Source organism: Apus apus, chromosome 2, assembly GCF_020740795.1.
Source record: "Apus apus isolate bApuApu2 chromosome 2, bApuApu2.pri.cur, whole genome shotgun sequence".
Taxonomy (NCBI): Eukaryota; Metazoa; Chordata; class Aves; order Apodiformes; family Apodidae; genus Apus; species Apus apus.
This window is the reverse complement of record NC_067283.1, coordinates 44,383,956-44,403,348: the sequence shown is the minus strand read 5'-3', so window position 1 is coordinate 44,403,348 and position 19,393 is coordinate 44,383,956. Positions and strand designations below refer to the sequence as shown.

Below are 19,393 nucleotides of genomic sequence, written 5' to 3'. Positions count from 1 at the left end.
CTACAAGATTAAAAAGTTCCTTAGAATCTGATGTATTTTCCTGAGTTTATAAACAATACGAAGGGAACCAACCGCCTCTAACCTTTTCCTCTTTTAAGTCACACAGATTTAGAAAACTGTAAAACCAGGTTTTCAAACTTCCTTTCATTTTGCAGTTCTGTTCTGGGATCTTCCCAGTTTTTCAAACTTTATCAGCACGGACTGTCTTATTTCAAATGTCCTACACATAGAACTGTATAGCCAGCCCAAGAGGAACCCTGGGCCACACTAAGGCACTGGTATTCACAGTGACTCAGTGGGAACTCCTGAGGAGAAAACTCATTTACTTCAAAAGTCCTTTTACCCTTCAACACTGAGGTCTGTACTAAAGAAACTCCACCTGTGAAAAAAAATTGCATACTTATTGCCTCCTATTTCCATTTCACAGCCCTTGCTGACATAAAAAAGTTCTAGTTTTATTCTACCCTATGTTCTCTAACATCTCTTGGAAACAGCACAGAAGTTTTTTCACAATACCTTTAAAATGAAAGACACTACAAGAAATTCTGGCCAAGCCAGATTTCTGCATCTGCTCTATTATTGCCATAAAATCCATACTTTTTTCAGGAGTAGCCATTATAATGACGTTGCAGCTCTGTGGCCCAGTAATATGGCATTGCCACTTCTAGTATCAGGTCACACACTTGGATCTGAGTTTGCAAAGCTCAGGCTTTCTCTGAACTTGTCTTGACCTGCCAGGAACTTTGATTTAATTGCTTAAGCTGTAACAGCAGTTCTTTTGATGACCAGTTACTTGTGGCTGTTTTGTTTTATTTCCACTTAATTTTGTATCATACAAGCTGCATTTTCAGATGGATAGTAGTATTTTGTGTGGCATGACATAGTTACAACTAATAATTCAATTAATTTAGAGAAATGCAGGCCTGGTACAACAGCAGATGCTTTGAAAAGTGGGGGCAAAGGATGAGGTGTAAAGGACTACAAACATGGGATGACAAGAGGTGGGGCACTGCTTGGCACTGGCAATCCCATGGCTATAACCAATGTGCTAGTGATCATTTTAAGAAATGCAGAGCTGAAAGTGCACCAACTATCTTTAGAATGAACAAAAGGAACAACTATCTAACCTATGTAAAACGCACCAGAAAATCTTGATGTAACCTGAATTTGCAACTCAGTGAAGAAAAAAACAAGATATAAACGAATGTTAGTAAACACATACCAATTGGCCCAACATCAGATTTGTAGTTTGACATTGGAAGAACTTAAAAAAGTAAATGTTTCAACTTCCTCAGTGATACTGACCATAGAAAAATAGAAGGGACCCTAGCAGATCTCTCTCTTATTATCTCTTATTATCATCACATATATTTGTCTGGAACAGATCATACAAAACTAATTACTAACTCAGCTTGAAAAAAGGCTTAAAGTTTCAGCACAGACTGGTCAGATATGTTTTTAATTATTAAAGCCAAATTTAATTCTTTAATATTATAATTGTAAAAAGCATTGTCTTGCTTTTAATACTGAAAGAAAAAAAGAGGAAGACGAAAGTCTCTTTCATACTAAAATACTTTTGAAATTCCACTGTTTGTCCTCAGCTAATACTCTGGGTTATTCCCAGAAGCCCTCAAGGCAATTCATCTCTTTCATTAAAATAACAAAATATTGAAGCATAGTGCTTCAATTTTGTCTGTATTTTCACTTCTGGTAACCCCCTGCAAACAATGATGCTGCAAATGCATACACGAGTGCAGAATTTGAAGACCATGGGATCTCCACTAGTGGAAGACAAACTGGACATGAATGTGCCTTTCTTCAGTACTAAGGAATTCCCTGATGTGGGACCCAGGTGACTAGACATGATTCAGCAGCCACAAGACTAAGACAGTCACAGCTTTGATTACTCCCTTTCATCCTTTTTCCTGTCTGGCTTTCTATTCCCATCAGTCCATGCTCATGGGTAGGGGTGAGAGAGAGCTCAGCACTGGAGGAACCTCTACAAGAAGGATTTCCCAGGCTTCCCCTACAGTCTCACGTCAGAGCCACAAGATAATACTGAGTCAGGTTTACCCCAAATGAATGAGTGTAAAGGAGGCAGATAAACAAGACTGCAGGCCTCATGGAAGCCTCTGGGAACTCATCTGGGCTTTCATGCAACCCACATGAAGGCTGCTGCTGGCATAGTTCAACCCAGTGGTCTTCAAGGACAGTAACTATGTCAACCTCATTAAAGAGCCTTCTTTCATATAAAGGGGTTTTTTTTAGCTTTTAAATAGAATGTGAGAAATCAGCTTTCAAACTCTAAATTTATAGACAGAATTTGCAGGATATTTTAGGATTAAATCGCAAACTGAAATTCTCTGTGATTTTTCTGTGCCTGTAATGAGATACTGTAAAATAAAATAAACATTATCTAAACCTGGACCATCATTAATTATCTTTTTTAAGCTTTAAATTAATTTTCTCTTATTGTTATCAGTATTGGAAACTATAAAACAACCTACGTATTCTTAAATATTTTCCTCTGGAGAAAACACATCAGAAGCCAGGTTTTTAAAAGGCTTTGTTGTAACATTCCACACTTCTGACCATCATGCTTCATGGCTCTATTATTTTCAACAAAACCACTTAACTGTGCGTGCCTTTTCTTTTGGCATATAGGTACTTTTCTGCAGTAGATCAAGGAAGCCACTTTCAAGAAAATCACATTTTCTGAGTTCTTTTGTTGCAAAATGGAAAAAAATTGGACTGTGACGAATACAGACTGCTAATAACTTCTGCTATTACATTTAAAGAAGAGATGTCATCTTACCCAACGAGCTGTTATTCAGCACACTCTCCAAATGCTTGACCATTGCCTCAATATCACTGTCCTGTGGATAAATGAGATAAGCAATAGCATTAGCGTGAGCACAAATTTGAACATAAACATTACGTACCAGAGGTGTGATCCCACACCAATGAGTGTCAACACTAAACGACAGAGTCAACATTGCTCAGAACTTTTTCTGTTTTCTGCTCCTAAAACACCAGGCTTGGGCATAATGCTATGTACAAACAATGACTTACATCAGATTCCTTGCAGAACACAAGTGTGAAAAATAACTGTGCACGGGTTCTAAAAGTATGTTTACTGTGGAGGGGGGTGTGCTATCTCTGAAAACACACCAGCTTTTTAACTTCAGGTAATCTTGGAGTATCTAAAATAATATTACATTGAAAAAGGCAAGTATGTGCTACTCTAACTATGTCAAAATTTCTATTTCTTATTTCTTATCCTTCTTAGGAAGGATAGCTTCCCACTGAAAAGTAATACTTATGTTTCATTTCATTGCATCTACTTGCATATCTAGAAAGAATGACTAATTGAAAAAAAATTGAGAAGATATTTTAGCATTTTTCTATTTCAAGTATTCTGTTACCAGCCAGATGATCAACAGTTTTACTGTGATGTTTGTGTACACAGATCAAACTTAAAGACCTGGCCATTAAGCAGTGACTGTGCCCCAGGAATTAGATAAGAATTTTATTGAAGTCCAAGAGAAACTTGGACTCTGCATTTCTTAAGCTGCTGCCATATCAGATTTGACAACATGGCATTTCTTGACTATTTCAGACTGAAAGTCAGAATCTTGACCTTGCTGGAAAATCTGCCAAAAATCTCTATTTTAAAAAATATTGAGCAGCCTATGGTTGAAAATTTAAAGCAATGGAATAAAACCAAACCATGCCAACTTGAGCTTCTACAATGGATAATCTGCTTTATACTCTTCTGTGATCTTCCTCAACATGCTCATTCTAATTTTCTCAAACTGAGGAACTGCCAGTATGCCTTAACAGGATAACAATAATTTTTGGCAATGACTGTTTGCTGGTTAATGACCTTTTGGTGCAAGTGAGAACTGTTACGGCTGAACATGATCTAACTTCTTATCACCCCAAGTGATTGGGATGATATATTTGAAACAGGCTCTGCTCTTTTGTCTGATGTTTGTAAGATGGGAACCAGCTTCTTAGCTGGCCATTTCAACAAAGAACCCAAAAGCTAGCTGGTTTGAAGGAGCCTCTTTGGCCTTTGAAGCAGCCAGTGGGATTCTGGCTGGATAAAGTCTGCATCAGGGTTTCCAATTCTGCAGCCCATCCAAAGCGCCCGAGTTACCTCAGATGACCAAATATAGATATATATAATTACATTAACCTTAAAGACTTAATAAAAAAGTTATTGAACATTTTTATATTCATTTTCTCCTAATATAAATTTTTAATTATTTTTATTTCATTATTACTAACAGTTAACTGCAAATGTATAGACAGACAAAAACGTGGTAAACAGCCACATACAATATTAAGACTGTTGTTTTAATAAAACCTTTTTTTCGTTTTTAATGGGATAAAGATTGTAATACCTGAACTTTTGACTTCTCACAACAGAACATCATATTTACTCCAAATATCGAAACAGAGCTAATGTTTTCTCATTCTGCTGTAAGGCAAAAGATATGCTTTCACCACGTTCATTGCCACTGGTTTTCGAGGACACTACCTGGCTTAACTTGGCTATCTTGAAACAAGATTTCAGTGAGGAAGAGGATGTGGTTTTCACACAGTAGTGAATAGTTGAATAAATGGTTAATCAGCTTACACTGTAGTAGAGACTACCTATGCCATCCCTCCACTTGTATTTAGCAATCCAAGAGGATTTGTGCTGTTTTATTTAATACATTTCTCTGTTTCATATATCTCTTTAATGTTTCTCCATTTCTGCAGAGAAAGCAAAGCCCGGCAGAGCTGGCAAGGGATTCTGGCAGACACGCAGCAGAGGGGCACTCTTAGGTGTGAGAGCCAGAGCAGATGACTGCCTGCACATTTCAAATTCAGAGCAAACCAACCCCTTTCTAACCACAACAGGCTGTGCCAGAGCACGGCTTAGGAATCCAGCGGGGCATTCTTTGGGTAACAGCACATAAACCACCCACAGCCACTGGATCTATGATACTTTATGCCAGTTGATTATGTGGTTTGACAGTCTCAGAAGCAACCTGGAAATTGAAAATAGGAAGCTAATGTACCACATTAGCAGACTTTCTTACAATGAAGAGGGCAAATTGCCTATTAGTGTCACTAAAAGAAAACACAAGGAACAAGCTGATAAACTGCAGTAAAAAGCATCCATTAGCTTCTTAGCTAAATCAAAGCTAATGGAAGTTTCACCGTGCACTAACTTTTCAAGACAAAACCTCATAGGTTTAATTTTTGTTTAGAAACATTTTCTCTTTCTGTTTTATGTTTGCCCCCTAATTAGAAACCAGTGTTCCTAGGAAAAAAAAAACAAAAAAACACGTGGAAGAAGTAAAGGTCTGGAAAAGTAATTGGCAAGCTGTTGCTTGAAATCTGGCAATCTGCATTTCAGGTCCGAAAGACAGGGACAAAGGACACTAAACTCCAATGATACAACCAAGATGAAAGGTCCAGGTGTGCTTAAGGTCTGAAATTGGTGGTAACTCCACATCTGCAACAGGACAATATAGATGAAAACACACAGGCTGCATTGGAAGATATCAACAAGGGAAAAATAGCTGCTTCAGCTCCCATCCTAAACTTCTGAAATGATACCATTCCAGTACCTAACTTTACCTTCTTAACTGAAGAGGTGTTGCATCCCACGTAAGGCCACCACTTCTCAGTCTGTCTTGACATTTGTGGGAACCTAATACAGCTTGAATAAATAGCTCAGATCTCTTTCTGCATCAGACACCCGAATGGGTTGTTCAATTAGATTACTTTTCTGAACCCCTGCTACTGCATGAATATCAGAAAATTTTTAATCATTGTTTGAAGTAATGGGGTCACCAGGCAGCACTGCCAGCTGCAGCATTTCTGCACTGTCTGTACAGAGGTAACTAGTAAAGCAATCTTGGCATTGGAAAATTGAGAGATTCAAACAGATTAGAAAAGTAAATATCTTTAAAAATTCTCATCCTGAGTTGCAGAGGAATGACTGCTTCATTAGCACACACCTCCAAAAGCATAATTTATTAAGGTATTTTTGAAGAAATGAATCCCATCGTAGAAATCAAGTAGGAGTATTGAAGTAAATAACTGCAGAAGCAAACCCCTTATTATTAATACTGAGCATGATCTCACCTACCTTTGAGTGGGATTAATCTCACATAACTGTTGACATTCAGAATGAAGATGTCTCATGCATGCTAATAATTGTAGATCCCTTTATAATCACCAGAGAGACCCCTCAGCATATTCCATCTCACTTACTTTGATGTTTACACCAAGAAAACATTATTCCCTAAAAATGCTTGTTTACTTTCCCTTACTGTACAGACTTTCCACTCAGCTAAGTCAGACACAGGTCACCAGATTTGCACAGCTAAGTTCAGTCTGCTTTGACCTTGGACATACTGCAAAATTTTTCACCTCAGAAAAGGAAAATCGAATATTATGCTCACTTCTCCAGAAAAAGAAACCCAGAAACACATTTCTGTTTAATCTAAGATGCTGAGGTCAACACATGAAAAAAACAAAGGCAGACAATTATTTTCTTTGATAAAGGAAGTCCCAAAAGGCAAATTCTGACAGGGGGTAGTTCCCAGTCAGTTTATGCAGGCCAGTCCGCAGAGGGTTAGTGCTCTGTGTGCACACAAGCTGCTGGTAGAGCAAAGCCACAGGCCTTCAGGGCTTGATACAGAGGGACCACTGGGACAGCTCTTCCAGCTCATGGTGCCAGTTCTTGTCATCACCTAAGTCTGAGTCACTGCAAAACGAGGGATGTTGCTGCTCGGATCTGACTGCCAACACCTAATTTATTCTGCATTATTGAGAAATCTATTTTTATCTTCTGCCCTTCATAAATTCTAAGCAGCAGTCTGCCTGTTCAAAAACACTATAGATTGACACTTAATTATACCATCAATGAAAGTTGAATAAAAATTTGAAATGGGATTATTAAAAAAAAAAAAAGTCTTAGAGCAATAATTTTTTTTCAAGAGTATCTTGTTATAGACTTTCTGGGGAACAGAGTGTTTGTATGTCTATGTATTGTGGGTAAACACAAACCCATCACAGTGAAAAAAACCCAAAACATTGTCTTAGATATTCCACTGATTAACAGTTGACTCATATTTTCTTTATACCACTACTGTATAACCTGATCCTGAATTTTAAAGCATCCAGTGTGTTCAGTTTGAAAGGTAAGAGGACATTTCCAGACTGAATGAAGCCCTTTCTAAGTAAACTTCAAATTTAACTGGTGAGAGACTGTCAGGACTCCCTGCTACTGTGGTAGAAGAAAACTTCTGATTTCTCACACAAACATTTTTGCCTTAAAAACTATTCCATAAAGAAGTTGTTATCTCAATTTTTTTTTTCAAAAATCAGTACAAGTTATCTACAATTTAGTGAAGAGTATTAGTGTACTTGGTTGGTTCCCTGAAATGCAGAAGACATCACACTCAGTTCTGCAAAATTTGCACATGAAACCAGAATATACATGATAATGCAATTCAGAGGCACTGCACACAATGCTTGAAGCTGGTGGCCCAGGGAATAAAATAATTGCTCCTGAATACCTTAGGAAGATCCCTTTTTAAAACTGACTTGGGTATGTAAGTTCATTGATTTCACTGAGACTTGAGCACTGGTGGCAAGATTAATCTCAATTCATTCTGATCAGATCAGGTGCTTTTTCCAATAATCTTCAACATTCTTCACACTGCATTCCCTAAGACTTTCTTGTGGCAGCCTCACCTGATAAAGCTACTTTAAGCCTGTCAGTAATAAGTTTTCTCTTGACTGACACTTTCTGACATTCTTGGGAAAGTCTACAGATTTGCTGGTCAAGTCCTGTAGTTGTTTAGGCTCATAGTTCATCAAACTGTCCTAGAAAATATGTCTAGTATAGGGAGGAAAAAGTGGCAACTAGAGGTTCCTATCTCTGCCCGGGAATTAGATCATTTGCTAGAAGTATATTTTCAGCTTTAACTTAATTTACCCATAGCTAACATGTGAAACAACCCCACTCTGAGTGTTTTACAGTCACAAGAAAGTTTACTGACAACCATTCACCATCAGGCATTCATGGGAGTGTTACACTTAGTCTTGAAGCAATGCAAGAATCCTTCTCGTCAATCTCTCAGAAGAATTAAATATGCAAACACATATATTTAATTCATGGTATTGATATACACACACATTCCCAAAAAAACAAATTTCAGTAATGTCAGTAGGACAAAATCTTGGAAGGAGCTTAATATTCCCATGGAAAATGAGCACCAAGTGTATATTGTTTTCCAAAGGTCACATATACCTGGTGATTTGTCTTAGAGATAGTCTGCAATGCTTTTGCATCCTCCTCCTCTTCACTGCCTTCTGAATAGGATTCAAACTCATCATTGTAATATTCTTCTGCAATTTCTGGGTCTTCAGGGATCTCTAAAGGCAATTATGAGTTTATAGCATTTAGACAGAAAAAATGTCTGATCTTAAAAAGATAAAACAGATTTTATAGCACTCAAGTCACTAACAAAGCATTCTGTAATGAGATCAAGGGATAGGTTCACAGACTGAAATATTAATCTTTGATGACATGATAAACTGTGTTAAAGATGTCTCTGGCAAAAGGTCAGATTCTCATCACACATAAATTAATGACCTTAAAAGAGCTATACTGACTCTGGGCTGAAATCACTAAACCATAGAATCCCCCAGGCTGGAAGGGACCTCATGGGATCATCTAGTCAAAGCAGGGTCTGCACTGAATTGGATCCAGGTTTTTTGAGCTGAAATTATGCCCCAGTTTGGTTTTCTCTAACACACATAACCTGTGGTGAATACAACTTCTCAGCCAAATTGGAAAATAATATGTACCTGGCACATGTTGAAAAGATATAAGAAATAAAATCTATATCTTTTTCCAATCTTTCCAGAAGCAAAAGCTTAACAAAATAAAAGAAACTAGTGTAAAGTCAAGCTACGCATATTTTAGTGTCATACTCTCTGAATTTACTACTACCAGGAGGTTTTAGTAATAGCAGTGAGTGCAATATTAATGTAGCAAATGAGCCTATGAAATACAACAATTGTTATTAACACTCAACATATTCATCACAGCATGAAAGACACCCCAGCAACTGTCCTCTGGGTGAAATACTTCAGCATCTTGGAGTCCCTAAGTAAGGAGTTAATGAAATGGCTTGAGGGTGCTTCACTCCTGCTTCATTGAGCTGTCCTTCCTCCACAGAAGCACTTAAGCACGTATTGAATTTTAAGCAGAGGCTGGACTGTGGTGACTATTTTAATAAAAAGCAGAAATCCCATTTTTCTAGACAGAAAGCTGCAAGACAAAAAGATGTCCCCAGGAGACACGGCTCAGTGGCAAGGGACAGGATCAGAAGGGAGCCTGGCTCATCAGCCATCCCATCAGTAGCCCTGAGCATTCGCTGAGAGAAATACACCAGGAGACTTAACCCCCATGCTTTGATTTTAGGCAGTCCCTTTCTGACTTACCAAGATAAGTTACATCCATGCCCAGGAACAACATTTTCGTGCTAACAGATTTCAAAAAGAAAAAATTTTGTATCCATCTTTGCCTGGTATTATTTCAAGGAATGTTAGTTGAAGATAAAAAATGCCTAATATTCAGCTGTTGTAAATCACCACAGTCCTAACTTTAGCTAATTATGATTTCTACCACTCTCCCCAATTAAACCTGTCACTTTAAAGAAATATAAACCAACTTATCTTAAATATTACTGTATTGAAAGAAATTAAATTCAAACCATGTGGCATAAAAATGCTTAATAGTTTGGTGGGTTTTTTTACTTGTTTCACATGGATTAAAAAATCAAAAGGATTTTTAAAGGGTGATACAATTAAAATCCACTAAAAGACAACAGAGTTGGTGAGGAGGAATAATTCTAATCTTTAAGGCATAAAAAGGAGAACTCGAGAAAAAAGTGAAAAGGTATTTATCTCCAGCACTAGGTAGATGAAGCTATTCTGTTGAGATACGATCTCTACTATCTACTGTCTCCAAAATATTTTTAAAAATATTTCCTTCTTTATAAACTTTATTTACTTCCAAAACACTGACAAATTTTCACTCAGATTTATCTGGTTTAAGACATTTAAGGAAGCTTCATAACCCCACCATGCTCAACTGCCACAATTCCTAATCCTTCCTGTTTCTATTTTTCACCTTTCCTAGCGTGCAGGGGAAAAAAGAAATAATAATTAAAAAGTAAAAATTAAAAATCAGTAGGCTTCCAAGAGAGGAATCCCTCCCAGCCCAAAACCATTTATATTAAAAAAAAAAAAATCAAAACAGAAGATATCTTAAATAGCATTCTTTTTTACATGGGAAGAACACTACAAAATGAAGATAGATCTCCTTCCTTTTCCAGATGGAGTGAACATTATTTTTTCTTTCTTGCAGAGAGGCTGTTATTCCTGTTATTAGTATAATTTTATTGGGTTTATCTGCATTCTATCTATGTGTACATATGCATTCAAATACATATAAAACAGCCTGTTTGTTACATTATGATTGCAACATTAGACTGCACTAGTGCTTTCTGAGTCATCTTCTCCTCCCACATTTGGCATTTGTTTACTGTTGTATTAAAAAATGATATCTTCCCAGCCAAACAAGATATCAAAATCAGTAATCTTCCTCATAACTGGAACTTCAAAATATCTGCTCTGGCTACAGTAAAGCCCTGTACTTTGTGCGTAGTCCATGACCATCCAAAACTGCTGGTGCCTGCAAACTATGTGTACAAGAAGCTGGCACTGGCTGTATCCTGCTTTCACACCAGCTTTTGCATCCTTGTCAGAATCGCTCGCTTCACCATTTGTGAAATTGTTCTGACAGCTGTTCATGTACGGCCAGTTAATCCGAGTGCAATAATACACTTTTAAATGCTTCTTCAGACTCTAGAGATATTCCAGGTTCACAAATTTACTGGCCCGAATTCAGAAACTATGCCAAGTGACATTTCTGCAAGAAGATGGCATGTGAAGTGGATGGGAACTTGGGATTTAGCTAATACAAGTCCTTAAAACTCCTTGTTTTTATGACAGACAACTTTAAGAAGGCTCCTTCAAAACATTAACATATTCATTTAGACTATCTGGTTCCATATAACAGTTCCTTGAGTCCTACGAAGTAGAGCCAGCTCCCAGCCCTCCACATGCTACAGATGCAAAGACACATCTTTGGTTCTCTGCAGAACTAATCTGAGTACAGAACAGCTTATTTAGTTGAGATCCAGGATCAGCCAAATTTCAAGCTGGCTCTAGCCCAGCAGATACCAGAAATCAACACAGTGAGCTGTACCCCTGTACCCACACTGACCTAGGCAAGTTTTAAGTGCAGATAACTTAAGTGAGCTGGTATTTTCAGCTCAGGGCAGGCACTGTCAGGGAAGGTTGGGCTCTATATGCTTTCATTTCCATGCCTGCAGTCCATCCTCCAAAATATTTGCTACCTGAGTTTTCCCACCATCCTGGACATTTCATGCACACCCCCAATTTCTACTAACCAGGTAGCAAAAGGCTGGTTACTGCCACCACCCCTGAACATTATTGGTGCAGCTGCACACCTCAGCAATGTAGCACAGAAGAAAACTCCTTGATTTATGCTTTCAGGGGAGCAGTTTTAATAAAAATATTTATCTTTGGCCTAGGTCTGTTTTGTTTACGTACCTTTGCAGAGCCTAGCATGGACTCTGAAGCCAGGACCTTGACTGTGTCCTTTGTTCTGATATAAAATAGAAATTAAGCCTATTTGTGCCTGGAAGGTACTCTGGGAAAGAAGTGATGCTGTTGAGGTGGAAAGAGGAAATAAAACTGCTGCTGCAGATCCCAGGGTACCCTGCCTCTTCATTTTGGGAGCTGGACTTGCAGAACAGCACCACATTTAAGAAGGCCTGACACCATCTGTAGCCCATCGGACCCCGTTGCTCACACAACACTCCTGGCCTGCCCGAGCACAAAGTCCAAATAACCCCATTCCCTGCCTGTGACAAAGCCACCCTGCGCAGCACACACATGGTAGGCAGGGACTCTGCTTTCCTTGCAGACCCTTAAAAAAGAAAGGTAATGGTAACATCCAAAAGAAAGTTTCCTAATCCTGTGCCAGCTGGTAAAATGTGCAGCACTGATGGCTGCCGCACCGCTGTACAACGCTTGGCCCTCAGATGCCTGCCCTCCCTCTGATACAGCATCCTTACATGGTCCACATGGAGCACAAAGGAAGGTCTCTACAGCTGCTTCTGCCACCTCACAGCCCACCATCTCTCAGCTGATCTCTGTAAATACACTGTGTTTCATCTAGCTGTGCATATTGAACTAAGGCCAGTTATGGTACCTTTCCTTGTCTACAAAGCCCTTAAGCCAGAACAAACTCAGCTATTGCTTCCATCTTGCTAGGCTGCTTAGGAATAGCATAAATACACTTGATATTTGCTATTAGATATTCAAAAGAATATGTGCTCTGAGTAATAACATTCTTCTTTCGATTTCTTTCTATATAGTAATATGATGCTAATAGTGGAAGGAAGGGTAAAAACCCATTATCTAAAAATATCATAAAAGCACAGTTATTTCCCAAGAAGACGAGCTATGCAGAAAACAAAGGAATGCAATACTTGTAATATTTTGCTTAAATCCACCAAGAGCTTGTTTCAGGTAGCATGGTAACTTGGCAACAACAACTATTTTCTCCAAAGAGATGAAAATACTTTGATAAATAACTTTAATTTTCTCTTGCCTTGAAGTCAGACTTATAATTGGTTCATTGACGCAGCATTCTCAGAAGACAGTAAGAACCCTTTTATTTAGAAAAGAGAGAAGAAAAAAGAAAACAGAACAGTATAACATATGTTCAGCTTCACCACTTGCATTTGCAGTAACGAAGTCACACTAAGCTCTTGAGGATTATTGTATTGCTTTTATTCCCAAGGCTTCAACACATCTCTGGAAAAAAAAAGGCAGATTTTCCCAGGTGTCACTTTCCCATCTTAAAGAAAGGAGTTGTTACTGTTCCACATAGCAGCATTCCTCGGTCTGTGCAGTCCTACAGACAGCAAAGTGAGGAGGAAAGCATTTGACTGTTCTGACAAGCATGTACTGTCATGAGATATAAGGCCCTCTTAGTGCTACGGTGACATGAACCAACGCATTGAAAAGTGCTGCTGCACCATGGCTGTTACAGGCTACTGCATCTCTGCTGCAGCTCAAAAAACTAGGAGGGGGAGCCAGAACACAGGCATTTTCACTGCCCCCCTTGCAAGACTTTGTACGTGAGCCATGCTGGACACTGAGGCAAGAGCAGAGAAGAGCATTCCTCCTCCTTCTGCTTCTGCACAGCACTGGGCTGCCAGACAGCCCCCCAGCAGGACCTCACCAATAACACAGAAGTACTTCACCCCTGATCTTTTCCTTTCTGTGGAAATGCATCAGCAAACTCCAGCTTGATCCCATCCAAGCTGATGTTACCTATTGGAGCAAATGTGGCAGCGGACCCCAAGCTGGGCAGGGGGCTGGAGCACCTGGCATGCAAGGAGGGGCTGAGAGAGCGGAGTACCTTCAGCCCCATAAGAGAAGGTAAAGGGGAAAGCTTGTTGCTGTCTATGAATACCTACTCAGACACTAAAAGGAAGGCACAACCCAACTCTTCTCAGAGGTGCACAGTAATACGACAAGAGGCAACAAACACCAGCTGGAACATCAGGACAAAAAACCTTTTCCAATGCGAGTGATCAAATACTAGAACACTGCTTAGAGAAGCTGAGAAAGCTCAATCCTTGGAGTTGTTCAAGATGACCAGACACAACCATGAGCAACCTGCTCTGATTCAGACCTGCTTGGGGCAGGGGATTGACCTATAAACTGTCGAAGGTCCCTTCTGACCTAAATTATTTTATTATTCCATGATTACATGATGCTGCACAAACAAACTCTTTAGAAATAATGCAAGATCTATTTTTGTCTGTGCCCATATTTAACATACACACTCAGAAGCTAAACAGGAACTTGCCTGTTTCTCTGTGCCCCTGCAATGTGTGCACATTCTCACAAATCACCAGCAAAAGGAGATGGTGACCAGGGCTGGCCAGCACTTTTCAGAACAGTGCATCAGATATCACAAAGAGAGAACGCAGAAAGGCATTTCTCCCCTCAAGGGAGAAAAAAGAAAGAGCTGAAGCATTGTCACTGGACTAGAGTTTGAAACAGAGAGATACATTTCCCTCACCAACATAATCTTGAATGAGAAATTATACTGCAAAGGAGAGCAAGGGCTCTGCACTCCTCTGCAGTTCAGGTCAACACTCAGATGATTAGGAAAAACAGGGAAACTCCATTATTATAACTTAAACTCACTTAGACTGGTTTAGGTTTGTTTGGGTTTTTTCCAATGCAAGACAAAAAACAAACTTTATAAGTATCCATCATAGGGAATTGCCATCCTGTGGTCAACTATAGACAAGATACACATTATTAAGCACTGGAGCTTCATTGTTCAGAGTCAGTGGAAGCTTTTGTCCATCTCTTCTAAAATAGGCTGAAAAAGACTCTTGGAAAAATGCCTTATTTAAGAAATGAACTAAGGGATATAACAGGACCTTTGTCCTCATGAAAGTCTCATACAATCCTTTTGGCTAAGCACAAAAGGACTATGAAATCATTAAAAGAATTACCTTCTGACATGGCCATGTACAGCACAGATGCAAAGTAAAATGGGATGTTCTAAAGGAGAGCCAGAAATATAACCAAAGTTAAACATTAGTATTTTCTAATTCTCCTTTTGGCATTTTAAAAAGGAAAAAAGCTTCAACTCATTTGTGAGCTCCACTGAGTGATGATTTACCTATTGTGAAATGTCAAGGAAAAATAGAGATAAAAAGGACGTGAATCAGAGTAGCCTTATAGGGATCTTTCACCACTTGATGTTAGAAGAGAAGTAGCTAGTTTCAAAATGTTTTTTCCAAGGAAAAATTACCTTTTTTGACCAAATGAAATTTCCAAGAAATATGTTCTTTTCCCCAAACCTCTTCCCCAGTATTTTACCAGTATGTACAGAGACAAAGCATGAGAGGAAGAAAGGAGTTTTTAACAAAAATGAACAGCAAGAAGGAACACTTTCATCACATTTATTCCCTAATTTTCTGTGTGTGTGTGTGTGTTGGTTTTTTCCTTCTGATTTTCTAATTATAATGTATACAGAAATAGGAGCTCTGGTTGGCAGTGACAATGAAGACATAGCCATGCTGCCTTTCAAGCATAGTTTAAAGTTCAGCAAATCTAAAAATGTTCTGAATGTTCAGAAAACCTTTTAGCATTGATGGGTGAATGAAGAGAAAGAATAATACAGCAATCTAGTCAATAACAAGGAGCACTTAGTGACTCTTGGAAGCCATTTCCTTTAAGCTCAGAGATGCCCTATTGTAAATGTTGCCCTATTATTTGTACTGTTTCCAGGAGGAACAGAGCAAGAGCTGTAAATTAAAGAAAAAATGACCATGAAGCTACTTTATTACATTAATTTCAAACTACCTTAGTCCTTGAGCTATTTTTATCTTTTTTGATCAGTCAAAGTATACTTTCAAATAAAAACTCAGTTTTCTTGCTGAATCTGGCAGAGATGGCCTGATGCTTTCCCTTTCAGTCTGATGACAGTGTTGGGAAAGAAAGAGTCCAGGTATTAGTACTAAAAGCTGCCCCTTAAGTCAGTCACTTCTTTCTCCCTCCAATTCAGTTCAAGAATACCATTTTTGATACATAAATTGGGGATGTTTTCACAACCAGAACTTACTGAAAAAGCAGAAAACAAATGGGATCAGTTCACATTCATACTTGGTGTAAGCAGCTGTGTGGATGAGTCTGGATGCAGCAGAGATGCAAAATACATTTAATTTGGATATAAGCAGTAATGTAAGTTATGTGTTGGACAAGAACTAAAACAAGTAAATTATTGCAACCAAGCAAATCTAGGAAAAAACTTATAGAGACCTTAAACACCCAAATGAAATTAACTAGTGAAAGTCAATGTATTTACTAGATCACAAGGGCACACTTTGTTCCATGGAGCAGATAAAACAGCAGGAGAATATGAACCAAGCTCTTTCATTGCTGTCACCTTCTCATTTCCTCCAGCTAGTGGTCTGACAGTCACATGCACTGAAAATTAAACTGGTAGAAACTGCAAAGTTATTCAGTATTTACACCTACTTCCTAAGAAAATTCTTCCTCATTTGGAACTGCTCCAGCTTCCTTACGTCACCCTAGAATTTGGTCCAGAAACACTGTTCAGTTTGGTAAGTAAACCAGAAAGCTGTGACTGGGGGGGTTGGACTGGGATTCCTTACTGAATGTTTTTCAACACCACCCTGTTCACAGATGCTTTATTTGCAAGTAAATGCCTGGTGAGTCTCTATTTACATCAGATTAACCTTGAGTGTAAAGTGCAGTATAGAGTTTTACTGTTCTGTAAATAGGATAACCTGAAAGAAAAACTAGTATCAGAACATGAAATTATCTGAAAATATCTGCTATAGAATCTAGTATATAGTATTTTTGTACATATACAATCTTGGTGCATTTGCTTCTAATTGCTTCCTAAATTTACATGGTATTTTGTAAGTGGTTTTGACATAATGCTTTGGAAGGACTGAAGGAACTTCCCATGAATGTTTTGAAAGGACTCAGCCAGAACAATTTTAACTGTAGTCACTGACCAAGGTGAATTTTGAGGTAGGCTTTATTTGTCAATGCAAAAGTAAATCAGCATGAAAAATTGATCAGAAGAAAAGTAGGAGCTGTAGCATAACATAATTTGCTCTTTCCTCATCCTTTAAAAGTGTTTGGGGTTTTTAAATAACTGCTGTGCAAAGACTTCATTCTGCACACTTCCCTCTGGGAAACTCTAAGAGCAGGACTTCTTGTAAGAAGCTGTGCATTTTTGTGAAGGTATGAAAAAATTTAAGTAGCTAGGCATACCAAACAGTACAGAGCTTTGGAAAAGTCTTCCTGACGAGGTTCTCAGTAGAGTTAAATTCCTGATGGCCCTCAAATAAACTGAAGCATTTGAGTAAAAACTCAAAGGTCATGGACAATGCATAGAAAACCCTACATAGAGGTTTTTAAATTACTGTAAACACTAGACTCTGAAATGTCATGAGATTCCCAAGAATCTCTAATTCTGTGGTTGCCCTCACAGCAGAAGCATTTAAATAATGGGGAGCTATAACCAAAGCAAGAAATCAGCTCTCCAGAGGCAATATTTCTAGGGAAGAACTCCTTAAGCAAGAAGAGTACACTTCGATCAATTAAAAAAAAAACAAAATCAACACCAAACTACACACCCCTCAGAAAGAAGAAAAAAGGAAAAAGGAAAAGGAAAAGGGAAGGGAAAAGGGAAGGGAAGGGAAAGGGAAGGAAAAAGGGAAGAGGGAAGGGAAGAGGGAAGAGGGAAGGGAAAGGAAGAGGGAAGAGAAGAGGGAAGACGGAAGGGAAAGGAAGAAGGAAGGGAAGAGGGAAGGGAAGGGAAGGGGGAAGGGAAGGGAAGGGAAGGGAAGGGAAGGGAAGGGAAGGGAAGGGGGAAAGGAAGGGAAGGGAAGGGAAGGGGGAAGGGAAGGAAAGGGAAGGGGGAAGGGAAGGGAAGAGGGAAGGGGAAAAAGAAGAAAAAGAAAAAGAAAAAGAAAAAGAAAAAGAAAAAGAAAAAGAAAAAGAAAAAGAAAAAGAAAAAGAAAAAGAAAAAGAAAAAGAAAAAGAAAAAGAAAAAGAAAAAGAAAAAGAAAAAGAAAAAGAAAAAGAAAAAGAAAAAGAAAAAGAAAAAGAAAAAGAAAAAACACACCACTGATTATTTTTCCTCTCTGGATAAAACCTGCAAACTTTGTTAAACCTTGCTTTTGCTAGAATAAATCAGATTTAGTATTCCTTTAATTGAATCTGAGGTAAGATGGGAACTCAGTGTGAAACTAAGGCATGAAAAGAAGAGACAGATGAGCAGATCAGAGGGGCACGCTCCCAGCATGCCTACGCCTTCAAACCCTGCCAGAGTCTTGGGAGTTTTGTCATTCCATGTGCCAAGGACAAGCGAAGGACTGGTAACTGTAAGTGCCAGAACTAAACAGGCAAGTTCCTCTCAGCAGGCATCCCACGGTATCATTTCAGCAAGGAAGTCAGGAAATATGCCTTACGATCCTGGGAGCAGAGCAACCATATGAAAGAGGAGACCAATGGGTAAACCCCCAGTAGAAGTCAGGGCAACACCATCTTCTTAATTGTGACAAGTCTTTCTGGTTCCAAAGGATAGTCTAACAATAATTATATGGAAAGGTGCTTAATAACAGTTGTTATAAATATTATTCTGTTCTACATTGACTTGCCAGACTGAAGAACAAGACATGGTTTTCCTAAAAGCCTTTGAGCAGTGTGATTGCTTTTGTGTTGATTACTCGGGTCCCCCATTGATATGCATAAACAGCATTTTACAGGCACTATACCAAATGTGCACATGCAGAGATGCTTGAAGATGTGCTCAGAAATATTACAGGCTTTCAACCTTCCAAGATTAAAAAAAAAACAACCTTGAAAATCCTTCAACAAAGCCTGTACAATTAACAGAGTGTAAAAAAACCTCACGCTCTTTCTCAATGAGTGAACGTTTTCTATTTGAGAGTCAACTGAACTTTGCCCACTTGAAATTCAAAGCAATATACCCATAACTTACAATTAGCAATGGAAATATAGAAATAACATACGCAATTACTGTGATGTACTTTGCTATTTTGGAATTGTAATGAAATCAGGGGTTTGCCAGATGTAACTTACTGCAAAATATTAAGCTAAGGAATCTAACATCTTATAATCTTTGCAGTGTACAGAAATAAAAAGGAATATAATAAAGATCAGAGAGATCATATAATATGTGTATTTAATTTATGTGCCTTTAAATTTTTATGGTTTTTTTCTGCACAAAGTTTTAAATGCCACAAGTAGTTAACTTAAGCTATTTTGCTCCTTGATCCCTTCCCACATACAAAAAGCATGTCTATTAAGAGCAGAGTAGTCGTTTATGCTCTTACAGACATGGAGGTGAATGCAGGTGAAGGCCCAACTAGTAATGTACTGGCACTTCAAAAATGCAAGATACAGTATTTTAATCATGGCCCTTACATCCAGTGTTGTTTTGCTGCATTGTCTTTTTCATTCCAGACACTGAAGTGCTGCAATGGGGACAAACCCTTAGAAATATGGATGCATTTGCATTTCTTGAATATTAAATTGAATTAAATTATGCATTTCCTGAATATTAAAAAAATTAATTCTTCCCCACTCTTGTTTACCATGTCTTATCAGCTGTGAAATTGAT

At 38.4% G+C, this 19,393-nt stretch overlaps 1 protein-coding gene across 5 annotated transcripts in view; it reads right to left on the bottom strand.

The window, feature by feature from the left end:
• The window catches only part of NEK11 (NIMA related kinase 11), a 126,210-nt gene that overhangs the window by 54,644 nt on the left and 52,173 nt on the right, over positions 1-19,393 (bottom strand). For all 5 annotated transcript variants that reach the window (XM_051612092.1, XM_051612091.1, XM_051612095.1 and 2 more), the window contains 2 exons: positions 8,324-8,448; positions 2,816-2,876 (listed from right to left, as the gene is read on the bottom strand). In XM_051612092.1, coding sequence (XP_051468052.1) covers positions 2,816-2,876; positions 8,324-8,448 — 186 coding nt within the window. The remainder of the gene's footprint in view (positions 1-2,815; positions 2,877-8,323; positions 8,449-19,393) is intronic.